A 13,181-nucleotide genomic window follows, 5' to 3' on the forward strand; every position below is an offset into this window, starting at 1 on the left:
GGTCCCAATAGCTGAGTGTTTGGAGCAAACACCTTCACATGTGAGGCAAGAAAATATATTCCGTTCTTACTGGATGACATTTTTAAATACAAATGTCAATTCAGTTTAATTTGTGATGTTGTTCACTTCATCTATATTGTTACAATGTTTGTACCTGTGAAACCTAATGATAACTGGCAAACACATTGATGTGTGTAGTATAGTGCTGGGTTTGTCTGTTTATCAGTTCTGTTGGTCTTTGCTATGTGTGTTTAATAGTCTGTTGTTAGGTGTGTACATGCTGAGCACAGGCAGGGTTGTGATAGCTCTTTCCAATGTTTCCTTCTTTATGATTTAAGTTGTGGCCATGGGCCATGTAGTATCTCTTCCTCTGATCAGTTTTCTTTCTCTCAAGTCTTCATTGTCTGAAATTAATGCAGCAACTGCAGCTTTCTCCTCATGGATGTGACCATGGCATATTTCTCTCTCCTACTACCTCCAAAATACCGGTGTGTTTACATTTAAAGTGGATTTCTGTAGAACAAAATCTAGCTGAGTCCTGCCATAGTCTGCTATGATAATCCATTTCTTCCTGGTGGGTAGTGGGCCCTCCCATGTTTATAGCTGCATTCATATTGTGCTTATTCCTATTTTTATGTTTTGCTTTTTCTACCATCTCGTTTTAACTGAATTTCTCATATGACTTAGCTTTCTGTCTTAGCTTACATTATATTTAATTTTTAAATGCTAGTAGTTTCTCTAGATGCTAGTAGTTTCTCTAGGGTTTATAATATAATTTTACAACTTTCAATTTTAGCTGTGAAGCTTCAATTTTAAAAAATGCAATATTTTTATTCCTTGATAATTTGATCATATTCATTCATACTCCCCCACTACAACTCCTTCCAGATTGTCTCACATCTCCTAAAGTTGTATTTTCTTTTTCCCCTATTACCCAATTAGTGCCATACATACATACATGAACATGTTCAATATGAACTTTGAGACCCTTTTAAATACCTTGTAATAGTCCTTTAGCAGTGTAATACCTTAGAAATGAGTATCTTAGTGTGTTTGCACTATGAAATAAATGTCCGAGACTAGATAATTAATGGAAACAGAAATGTATTTTCTTCATGTTTTGGGGGTTAGAAGGCCAAATGAAAGGTGGCAGCATATTTGGTGTTGGGTGAAGTCTGTTCCCTTCTTCCAAGCTGGTTGATGCTTGTAACCTCTGTCAGAGAGAATCACTATTCATGTGACTGGAGGTAGAACAGCAAATGGGATGAATTCCTCATCAGTCCTTCTATCTGGGTACCAAATCTCATCCATGAGGAAGGACCCTCACAATATAGTTGTCTCTTATTGTCATCACTGAATTGACATAACTGAATTGTGTTGAAATCATTTTCAAACCAGAGCAAAAAGCATTCTTCTTTCCCTGCCCCGCCCTCGGTCTCTTACAGCTGAAGCAATTCCTTCCCCTCATCCAGCAAACTGTTATCATCCAATAACTTGTTGCTATCTTTATTTTGAACAAGCTTTTACATGTTAGGTCAGAGAAGAATAAAGAAAAAAAATGTGTCTTCATGCATTCTCTCCTTATGGTCATTATGTAAACTGTTTTCTGACCTGCATACTTTACCTTCTATGAAGAGCTTTGAGCATTTTGCAGGGCAGGTCTACTAAACACACATCCTCTCTACTTCTATGTGACTAGGTCTTTTTTTCTTGCTCACATGTGAAGGACAAGCACTTTTTGATACACAGTTCCACCAGGTGGTTTTGATTTTCTTTGAATACTTGAAGTAGCTTACTACACTTGCCTCTTGCTTTCATGGTTTATGAAGAGAAGTATGATGCAATATTCTTGCTTCTTGTATTAGTTAGTATTGCAGTAGTTCTCAACCTTCCCAATGTTTCCACCCTTTCATACAGTTCCTCATCTTGCTGTGACCCCAAACCATAAAGTTAGTTTTGTTGCTACATCATAACTGTAATTTTGTTACTGTTAAGAACTGTAAAATAAGTATTTTTGGAGATAATGGTTTGTCAAAAGGGATGTCAACACACATGTTGAGAGCCACCACTCTTGAGGACCAAAACTGCCAGAATGAATCTATTTATTGAGATTTTGTACAGCGACTTATAGGCTATGATTTGGCTATTCCAACAATGGCTGTCTCCTGATGAAAAGGCTAAGAAAATGATAGTTGTTCAGTTCATAAGGCTGGGTGTCTCAGCTAGTCTTCAGTATATGTTGGAATTCCAAAGTAGGTTCTAATACCAGCAGGATAGATGAACTTGCCGGGAAGAGTGAGGGCAAGCAGGCAAAATGAAACAGCTTCTGTCTGTTGTGTCCTTTTATGAAGGCTGTTACTAGATAGTGTGATCTAAATTCAGGGTAGGATTTCCCACCTCAAATGACCCAATTAAGGAAATTCTCACACTCATGCCCAGTTACTTGGGTTTTAGTTGATTCCAGATATAGTCAAGTTGACAACTAAGGTTAGCCAATAGTTCTATATAAAGAATTTTCTCTGTCTAGCTTCTTTCAAGAATTATTCTTGATTTTCTGAAGTTTGAATATGTTGTATCAATATAGACTTTGATATTTATTGTGCTTGGTGTTTTCTGAGATTCCTGAATCTATGGACCCAAGATCTGCCATTTGTCATTAATCTGGGGAAACTCTCAGCCTTTAAGCATCAAGTATTTTTTTCAACTCTTTCAACATTCATACCTTTCCTTCTGCTACATGCACCCTATGTTTTGCAATTGTCCCATAGTTCTAGGATACTTTGGTCCAATTTTCCCCATTGGTTTTCAGGTGGAAGAATTTCCATGGAAATGCCTTCAAACCTACTGTATCAGTCTTATTGTCCATCAAAGGCTTTTGTATTTCTGTTTCCGTGTTTTAATTTAGCATTTTATATTGGTTCTCTTGTATGTTCGCCATCTCCCTGCTTTTGTACTGCCCACTTGTTTTTGCATGCTGTCCATAGAAATGTTTTCATTTATCCCCTCATCATTACAGTTTTTTTAAGAACCTGATCTGTGAGTCCTAACTAAACAGAAACACTGGGTGTCTTGCAATATTGTAAAATTGGTAACAGCATGAGTACTGGGGGTAGATAGATCACCAGTGTTGGAATTTCAGACCTACTTCTTAGCATTGTAGTTTTCAACAGGATATATTAAGAACCAAATGTGTTAAACTGCGAAGACCTTAGAATAATTTCCATAATGAAGTCAGGATTCTTTGTATGTGAGGTGGTGACAAAGCCTTTTGTAGAAAGGGCCTTGCATCTGAGAGTCCTTTTCTTTGCTGCTCTCTCTGATGGAGACACTCCCTCTTGATCGTTTCTCAACTGACAGCCTCATTATGCCCCTTCACAAAATTGTCATCACCATGAAGCCTTCCCTGAGCATTCTGTATAGAGATTCACCCCTCCCCCTTCCTATGACCCTTCTATTTCATTATTTTCCATAGTATGGTGATCTCACATACTGTAAACTTCCTTATTCATTGATGTTTTTTTTTTTCCAATCACATTCAACTTAAACACATAAGCTACTTTAGGACATGTTTTATCTTCAACTTACAAAGAATAAAATGCTTTATAGCAATTTTCTCCATATTTAGATAAAGGTATTTTTTTCCCAGAATATTGAATAACAGTGGCAAATATTCCTTTAATGCTATGGTACCAATACAAATGAGGCAAAGACTTAGAGACTCGTTCCATGAGCAGATGGGCATCACAAAAGTAGGAGACAGCTATAGGTGTGCTCAGGTCTGCCTGGATGTCCCAGTCCTTATCTCTGAGCCACTGACCTCTAATACCTTCTGACTTTTTCTTTCAGTATGAATACTTCAATGCTGTGCTGATCAACGAAAGGGACAAAGATGGGAACTTTTTGGAACTGGGAAAAGAATTCATCTTAGCCCCCAATGACCACTTTAATAATTTGCCTGTGAACGTCAGTCTGAGTGATGTCCAAGTGCCAACGAACATGTACAACAAAGGTAACACTCCTTGCTAGTGCTTCCATCAGGAGCACTCACTGGGTTATCAATACATCATCTATTCCAAGTATCCTCTGGGTGGGTTTAACATGAACCTGTGTGCCTAGATGGTCTCTTCTGCATGCAGTGCAGATACCAGCAGGTTTTTTCCATAAGTATCTTTGGCTCTGCCTGCCTTGTAGTCTGTAACAACTTGTTAGCTAGTACATAAGATGGAAGTATGGCAGTGTTGCTTAACACATGTACTGCAAAACTCACCTCATCAGATTAAACATGTGCACTAACCAAGTTTATCCCTTCTTTTGTCTGCTTTCCTTCCTTGATGGTATTTAAGAGTTGGGCAGCTTCCGTGGCAGCTATAAGATAAACTGAGTGCCGTCCTCTTCCCTTCTAGCACAGAGAAGTGTGGACACAACAAGGTTCCATGTGTCTAGGCTTAACTCCCTCAAATCAATTCTTCTCGTGGACACTGAAGTTATTTTCCCAGCATTCCTGTCTGTCCATTTGAGTTGGAATTTCAATGGCCAAGGACTGGGCTCTGGTATCCAATGATACTGGCTAATCTCCTGGTTACACCACCTTATGGTATTGATACTAGATGTACCTCCCTTTCTTTTGAGATCACAGTTCCTCCTGCCTATGATGTCAATAATAATTGTGTACAAACTAGCTATGGTGGCATACACTTGTAACTCTGGGGGGGGGCAGTGATATTTCCTCTTCTAAGTCCAACCGGGGATACATAGTCAGATGGTATAAAATGATGTGTGTGTAGCTCTATGCATTGAGCTGTCAATGTGGGGAAATCCCCAAATTAGCTGAGCTGTTGAATTGCTCTGAATTACCAGTTAAGGGGCTTAGCCAACCATAAGCATCCAAATCTGCATCTTGGGGATCTTTTTCTTGTGTCTATGTCTTGTGGCTAGACACTCAATGGCTCCCTTTCTTGGCTTGCCTATTATTCACTCTTCAGAGTCTGGGGAGGCAGTCCCCCATTTCATTAACTATCCTGACAGTTATTAGGGATTCCATGTCGAACCACCATCTTCAAAGAATTTGCAGCCTGGTATGGAGCAGATTGGTAATGAGGTAACCAAAGACTGAGTGTCATCATTATAGCCACATCTCTGCAAAGCCAGGAGACAACTAAGTCCAGGCAGCAGGCCTTCCCCGTGCTTATATGACGAGGGAATGAATAGCTATTCTTTCTCACCTCCCTTTTGAAAGGTGATAGCAATCTAAACTGCCTTCATGTCTGGGCTCCTTGGGGCACAAATGGAGCTTTGACTTGGCATTTTGCATTGCCCAATAAAGGTTGGTCCTCCAGGATAGTGGAAATAACTAATGAAGAGTTAAATGAAACTGCCTTTTTGTGCAGTGTCACTGACAGAAAAAGCCATTTATAGTGTTAAATATGCTCTGAACAGAAGTTGAAAAATGAACATGGTTTTATAGAGTAATTTCAGACATGAAACAATCCAGAATGGTCTTTTAAAACATGACAGTGACTCCAAGGTGGCTTGAACCATTAGCATCATGATAGAGATTTAATTGCATCCTGGGATTTAAAGGCATAATTGTGTCTTTCAGTGGAAGTAATGTGGAAGGAACTCACATTGTCACTGGTCACACAGGCTTTACACTTGCTTCATGAAGATTGCTAGGCAGATCCCTGACAGTCTGAGGGTTTGAGCTATAGGAGATACATAATTAGATTTAAGTCATCCTTGGCAGTCCTTGTGGGATCTGCCTGTTACCTCCTTCCCAGGTTCAACTGTCACCCTGCCAGGCTGTGGGAAGTGAACCAGGGTCAGCCAGGGGCTATATCTTGTCTCAGCCAGGCAGCAAATAACTGCCCATAGGAGGGGGGCAGAGACTTTAAGAAAATTCTTGACTCTATTCTAACTCAAACCAGCTTCCCAAAGTCTCTTTTCATGTTGCAGGAATCTATTTCATGTTTAGAAGGCCTCCCACTCAGATCTAGTTACTGATGACAAGTATACAAAACACATGCTCTGGGCTTGGTCACTGGCTCTCATGTCCCTGGGGTGGAAATCTCGCCTTCAGCAAAGGAAACCAGTGCATGGTTCCTCTCCCCCTGCAGTTTGGACCCTGTGAACAATGTTTGATGCTTCTAAGTTGCTGTTGTGTGTTTCATTGTCAAGTGGAAATTTCCAGCTGTAGAGGAAAGTGGTGGATAACTCTACAACACCCCCCCCCTGCCTTCTGCTGCATTAGCAACCAGACCAGGGCCTCTCTCTGTGGTTGCCATTTTCATAACTCTAGGAGATATTGTAGCTCCATAAGTGGTGACAAATGTGCAAGTCCCACAGGGACTCAAAAGAGCTGGTTTCTCTGGGCTCTTTGGATGAGCCTTTGAGTAGTCTTAGGCTCTGTATATGGTAGAGTCTTTGCTAACCATTCTTAGCAGAGCTTAGGGTGGGGTGGGGTGTGAGTCTGACACTGAGAGACAGGAACATCTAGGCCTTTAGAGCTGTGTTTTCCTGAAGTAAAGCACAGGGCAGGAGCTTCTGCGAGGTAGCCAGTGATCTGGCAGAGGATTAGAAAAACTTGCCATCTTTGCTGAATAACTTTTAGGCATGTCCAACCTTTGACAATGCAACACAATGTAATTTACAAAACTCACACCCAAGAAATCCACAGTGGAGTTCTATGAAAGCAATCACAAGTTAATTTCATAGTGCTTCACTATGTTTCTGGTTTTGTGTTGGACTACATTCATAGATATCTTGGAGTGCATGAGGCCCCACGGGTCACCAGTAGGGCACACTTCAAGAAGATGAAAGTATGTAAGATTTATGTACACATGTTACATACAGATGTATACATACCTGTACATATTAGGCATTATGTGTGGGGTGGTATATACATATGTACGGTCCATGTATATGTGTGAAAGGAAATGCCCTGTTCTCCAAATCAACTCCATCGCTTCCCTTTTATTCCTCTGTCCATCCAGGTGATAACCCCATTCCTTCCATATACCTCCCTTTTCTTTTTATCACTCACCATTAATTCCTATTACCTTTGCCTTCCCTATCTCTGTTTCTTCAATACCCATGCTTTAAAAGCAGCTCCAATGCAGCCCCTCAGCTGTTCCAGACCTTGGTAGTATATGAGCCTTTGTACAGCTTGGCTTTGTCCTGGGCATATGTTGCTTCTGTGCCTTCTTTGTTCTGCCCTTGAACTTCTCCGAGGGCAGGGAACCTATAGAGCCAGACTAGTACCCCTTTATCTTAAGCTACCTGCAGGTTATTTGCTGATGTCTACTTTCCTAGTCAGCCAGAACTATGATGCTCCATGGCTTTTGCTAGAGAACATACACTGGTTGATTCCAACGAAAAAGAAACTGAAAAGACATTGGGTCTTTATAAACCTACTACAAAAGAAAGAAGACTTAGAGTAAGGTTCCTTGGAATGGGGGCTGCTGGGAGCCAGACATAGATTCAGAGTCTGCCTGCTGAGAATCTCACATTTTCATAGCTTACCCCACCATCACACCCCTGTGACTACACACAAGTGTGCATCTCATTTCTTCAGCCATGATTTGGAGTGGATAATGAATGACATGCTGGAGGATGCTTTGCTAACAATTAAGCATAGCTTAGGATGTCTGGCACATGATGGCCATATAGTATGGCTTAAATGGAGGCATCCCTTAAAATTCATAGTTAATACCTCATCACAGGTAAATTCTGAGACTGAGGGGGTTTCTGATTAGTGGTGCTGGGGTACTGAGCATGGGAGGTTGGGCTCTGGCAGCTTCTGGTATAGTCTAAGAAATGATCCATGGATTCTCAGGCCATGGGAGGATGGGAGAGCCATCAGAGGCTCATGGAAGCTATGAGGCTAGGCAGCTATAGGGAGTATTATATAGTTTACCTTGAGATGTATTCACCCTGAAGAAGACTGACAAGGAAAGAGGAATCTGGTTCTTGCTTGGAGAACTCCCTGCAGGGAAGAATGTGCATGGCTCAGGCCTGGGGGGCTATGGTGCGAAGCCTAGGGCCCAGAGTCCTAGAGTGCAAGTGCTATCTAGAATGATGAACTTGTGAGGAAATGAACCCAATATGATACCTTGGATATTGTACACAGACAACAAATGCTTGCTGCAAGGAGCAAAGAGTGAAGGTACAGTTGAAAAGAGGGTTGCATTTAATCCATGCATGCAAGAAAAGAAGGCTAAGGAAGTGCCCAGGTTTGCTTCTTCCTCTTGTTGCCCCAGCAGGGGTGACGGAAAGGTGTGAATTGCAGGATATAGTCTAGGATACTTGTTTATGTTCTAGACTTCCCAGAAAAAGTACCAGTCAGACCAAGCATGGACCCTCAGGCTATGCTATGCTCGGAGGCCCTGTGAAATGAAAGTGGCTTCCAGAAGACTCATCCCCATGCAGAAGCTGAGGAACTGGTTTGTCTGCTGCAGTGCAACAGGTTTTCTAGACAGCCCAGAGACAGAGCCAAAGTCTGATGAGGCAGAGTCCGGTCTCCAGCTAAGAAGACGTGTCTATGTTGTAGGACAGACAGTCCCTCTGCTTTTTTGCATCTGTCAGATGTCTCAACCTATTTTTCAAATGTTGAGCTTGATAAAATGCAAAATGCATTTTGCCAAGCACTTTCCCCCTTAATTACATGTGTATATTTTGAAGAAAATTTAATCCATATGTTTCTGATTTGTTTACACAGAAATCATTAAAATGTTGTTTATGAAGAGCCATTTGATGTGCAAGAACCCTTCACAAACCCTTTAAAAAGCTGTTTAAAGTTTCTTGCTCCTTTTTTTTTTTTTTCCTTTTTGCATATGTGGGTTGGGGCAACATAGGGGGAAGAGGGTTACTGAGCACCAGGGCTGACCTGGTAATGTTAGAAATGGATTCCAGCTCTAATGGTTTGTTTTCTTCTTGGGATTCTGAACCCAAGGCGGTGGAGGCTTGGCTCCTGCTTTCTTGCCTGTCTACTGGCTCCTCTAGAGCATGTATATGAGGGCTATGAAATAGAATTCAGGGTCAAGATTAGAGAACTCAGGCCAAGGCAAAGCTTCAGCTCCAGAGAAAAACAATCAAGACACCCATGCCCCAGCCTGGTAGCTCTTGATTATCATAGTCCTCACAAGGCCTAGGAACTACCTCTGACAAAACCTATGGTGTGAGTGCAAGGGTTCAAGTTCAGTGGACATCTCCTTTACACTTCCCAGTTTCTGTGCATGCACACAGACCAAGGCCAGCATGTGTGCACACATGCACATACACATTTGTATTTTTCAGAAGTATTATTAGTGGGAGAAGGTATCACAGGGTCTTTTATGCCTCTCAGCACTACAGGCTTGCATTTGGCTTAGCAATTATACATGAGTAGACAGAGGATGGATGGATACATGTATGTCATGTAACCTTCCTTAAAGGTGTGTGGTTCCTACTGCTTCTTGCTGTCCATGTGTGTGGTCAGCACATGAGCATGACAATTCCTTAGGTAATAAGCTGCAATGGGGACTACCATCCTGCATGGAAATCTTTCCATCTCCTCTGTCTAACATTGATTCCAAGGAGACTCCATGAAACTTTAGCTACCATTGCTATAGGTAGAGAATGAGTCTGTGTCCTTACTCCAGTCTTCTATAACACCATCCCTATATCCCTGGGCTATTCCACTCCAGCCACTGCCCTGTGTGGTGCTGCAGAGTTGTTTCCAGAGCCACCAGGGAGGCTTTGCATAATGGTGGAACTTGACCAGCAGTGCTATTCATGAGCAGTAGCTTGGGCATCAGAGGAAAGACTTTCCCCCTCTGAGCCTGTTTCCTGGTCTGTACGGCTGCAAGTCACTTGTAGCATTGAAGGAAGTGGGATTATAGCACCGGTACAGAGACACCTGGTGTTCTGTTTGTTTGTGATTTCTTCTTTTTACCATCGCCAAATGGTAACTTCATTTCATTTCTAATTAACATTTTTATGCAGTATGCTTTGAACACATTCCTCTCCCTCCAGATCCTCTCTCTCTTCCTACTGACCAACTTTATGTTTTCGCTCTCTTTTACAACAGAACAAAGCCAAGGAATAAAGCAAAAATCAATACAGACAAAACCCAGTAAGACAAACAAACAAATAAGCAACAAAACAAACAAACAAACAAGCAAAGGCACAGAAAGCTCACAAAATTGCTGTTGAGTATATTTTGTGTTGGCCAACTTCTCCTGCATGTGGGGCTTGCCCTAGAGAGTGGTTGATATATCCAGTGACACTCCAGTGAGAAAATTAATTTTCCCTTTGCCAGTGGGAATCAGTTACAGATCACTTCTTGATTAGAGGTGGGGGCAGGTGTCCACTGGCTCCTCTCAGTGCTGTCTAGCTTGAACCTGTGCTTGTTGAGCTTCCATAGACTGTATGAGTTCATATGTCTACTAGTCCTGATGTATGCGGAAGACCCTGTTTTCTTGGTGTCATCCATTAACCTCTGGCTATTACAGTCTCTACACCTCCCCTTCCCTGTAGGTTCTGGAGCCTTGGTAGAGTGGTGGGAATGGAGAACAGAGTGATGAAGACATCCCAGTTAGGACTGTCAATCTCTGTATATTGTCCTATTGTGGGTCTCTGTGATTATTCCCATCTATTGCAAGAAGAACTTTTTAAGTGTTGGTTGGTTATAAACACTGGTCTGTGCTTATAACAGTATATCATCAGGAGTCAGTTTATTGCTTTGTGCTTTAGCAGAATAATAGGTCACCCCCCACACACACACATGTAAGGCCTGTCCTCTCCCTGGTGCTTGGTCACTTTAGCAGTGTCAAGTATTGGGTTCCATCTCATGAAGTGGACTTCAAATACAATCAAAAATGGTTGGTTATTCCCATAACATCTGTGCAACTATTACACCAGTATATCTTACAGACAGGTTGCTGTTGCAGGTCAAAGGGTTTGTTATGGCTTAATGTCAATGATTAGCTTTCTCCTCGGCATGCAGAGTACATTCCACTGCCATGGATGCTAGTTAGTAGATATGATTCTCTTTCACTCTACATTCTAGTCTAGACTATAGACAATTGCAGATGTCACCTATTCCCATATTACCCTGTCCAAACCTGAAGAGAATGCTCATCTGCAAGCACAGATGTCCCTTCCTAGCACCACTGTTAGAAAGCCAAGTACAGTAGTAAATGTGAATCCAGATAACTGCCAGTTTTAACAGGGTACCCTGCCCATTTTGTCCTGAAACCTTTACTTCGGGTCTGTATCTGTCTGGGTTGTTTGCTCTCTTCCCTATCATCTGGACAGAGCCCAGCTTCAGAGTTATTTCTTTGCCTATGGCCCTAGCCTTCTCCCCAGAGCGATCTGTGGTCCCTCATTTTCATTATATTCAGCTTCTTTCACATGAGTATAGCTCCTTGAACTTGGGGTACAGAGCTGTCCTTTACTCTCTTTGAGTATGTGTCTGAGGACCCAGATTTCCACAGAAATCACTGGATTAAACTGGATCCCCCTGTGAGCAGTCCTCTGCCCTTTTCCTTGTTTGTTTGTCCTTTGTGCCATCTGTGTGTGAGTTTTACTCTCTGTTTTGGAAGCTAGTGGTCTCTAAGCGTATGCCTCACGTGACATTGTTCTCTGGGTTGTTTAATTCATCTTCTTAATCAATGGAGTCTTGCTGCTGGATGGAAGCCAGGCCTAGGCTAGAGAAACTCTAAGAAGGGCAGGGCAGGAAAGAGTCACAGCCACACAACAATGATTGACAGTGTTTTCTTCCATTCCCCTGTCCTGACTCTGACATCCATGAAACATGACAGTAACTGTTGGGAGTCCAAGTGTATAATTGGCTTATTTTACTTGTTAAACGAATGGCTTAGAATGTGAAGTTATTCCTAGACAACCTCACTTGCCATCTGGACTGTTTTGAATGGCAGAGAAGAAGCGGCCACTGCCTGTAACATCCCACAAATGGCTGCAGTGAGTGTTGCAGCTGGGGTGACAGGTGGGAGCAGATTAAAAATGCTCTCCCTCATTCAGTTCAACTTGTTACCCACGTTATCCCTGTGCCTGTGAGAGAAGAACTGCTTTGCTAAAGAAACACAGGTTGGCCTATAAGATTTAACAAGGAATATGGAGTCAGGCAGGAAGTCTGTGGAAAGTCCCAGGCTTTCTTGGTAGCAGTGGTTAACCCTGGGACTTGCTCATGGCCTGTGAGGTATGGATAATATTCCTTCCCTGTGACTCACTGCACTGCTCTCAGAGGGCTAAATCCTGACTCTTGCTTGTGTATGCAATAGGCATTATAGCAGCAACTGGCTCTGGGGGGTGGTTGTGAGAATTAAATGGAACAGTGTATGTATACTAAGCATTGGGTCCTGAGGTGCCACGAAGTAAATGCTCTGAGACAGTTGTGATTGTGAGTGTCATTCTAAGAAGGGTGGTAGTGAAGTCCCTGGTGATGGGGCTCATGCTTGGAGATGTCTATGACTCTGAGCCAAGTGCCATTCGTTTTTCTCCTATATCTCAAAAACTTGTTGCTTCAGTTCAAAGTAATGAAACTCAGTGAACAGAACATAGTGTGTGGTCAGAGTTGCAGGTCCTAGGGGTTGGGCTGTCCCTTCCTTAGGTGCCCTTGTCCCCATCTACCTGCACTCACTCATTTTCCTTGGACTGAGAGAAGCTCTTTGTGTGGAAATTGACATGATTTTCATTAGTGTCATTGTCAATCAGGTGGTGCATGGCTTGACATAGTGATGACTACTTTCTTCTTGTTTGGGATTTGGGGCTCTCGCAGGGGCCTGGGGACTCTAACCTTGGCCGAGACATGAAGAAAGTCTTTTCTCACATTCTGCTGTTCTTCACAAATCCAAGCCAATGGAACCCTATGTCCAAAATGTGTTTACCAACAAGAATGTCCTTGTAGACATAGATACCATCAACTTCCTTCCTTTAGGTAACGTGGTGTTTATTGTGTGACAGGAACATGATTTAATACAATGCCAGCCTACACATAACTCAGTGATGTAGGAACTATTAGTCTTGGCTTCCAGATGAGAAAATTGAGGTTATAGACTGTCTATGAATCACTCAGTAAAGTGGGCAAGTCATATGGACCTAGCATGGTGACTCCAGAACCCCCAGCCACACAGGTTCTTTATCCTGTGCCCTGCCTGCCGCCATTTTTACTACCCTGAGGGTCT

At 42.2% G+C, this 13,181-nt stretch overlaps 1 protein-coding gene across 2 annotated transcripts in view; it reads left to right on the top strand.

Moving 5' to 3' along the window:
- LOC127236843 (voltage-dependent calcium channel subunit alpha-2/delta-3) overlaps nt 1-13,181 on the top strand; it is a 775,613-nt gene that overhangs the window by 322,894 nt on the left and 439,538 nt on the right. For both annotated transcript variants that reach the window (XM_051204755.1, XM_051204756.1), the window contains exon 5: nt 3,847-4,009. In XM_051204755.1, coding sequence (XP_051060712.1) covers nt 3,847-4,009 — 163 coding nt within the window. The remainder of the gene's footprint in view (nt 1-3,846; nt 4,010-13,181) is intronic.

The sequence above is a fragment of the Phodopus roborovskii genome, unplaced genomic scaffold (genome assembly GCF_943737965.1).
Source record: "Phodopus roborovskii unplaced genomic scaffold, PHOROB, whole genome shotgun sequence".
Lineage (NCBI taxonomy): Eukaryota > Metazoa > Chordata > Mammalia > Rodentia > Cricetidae > Phodopus > Phodopus roborovskii.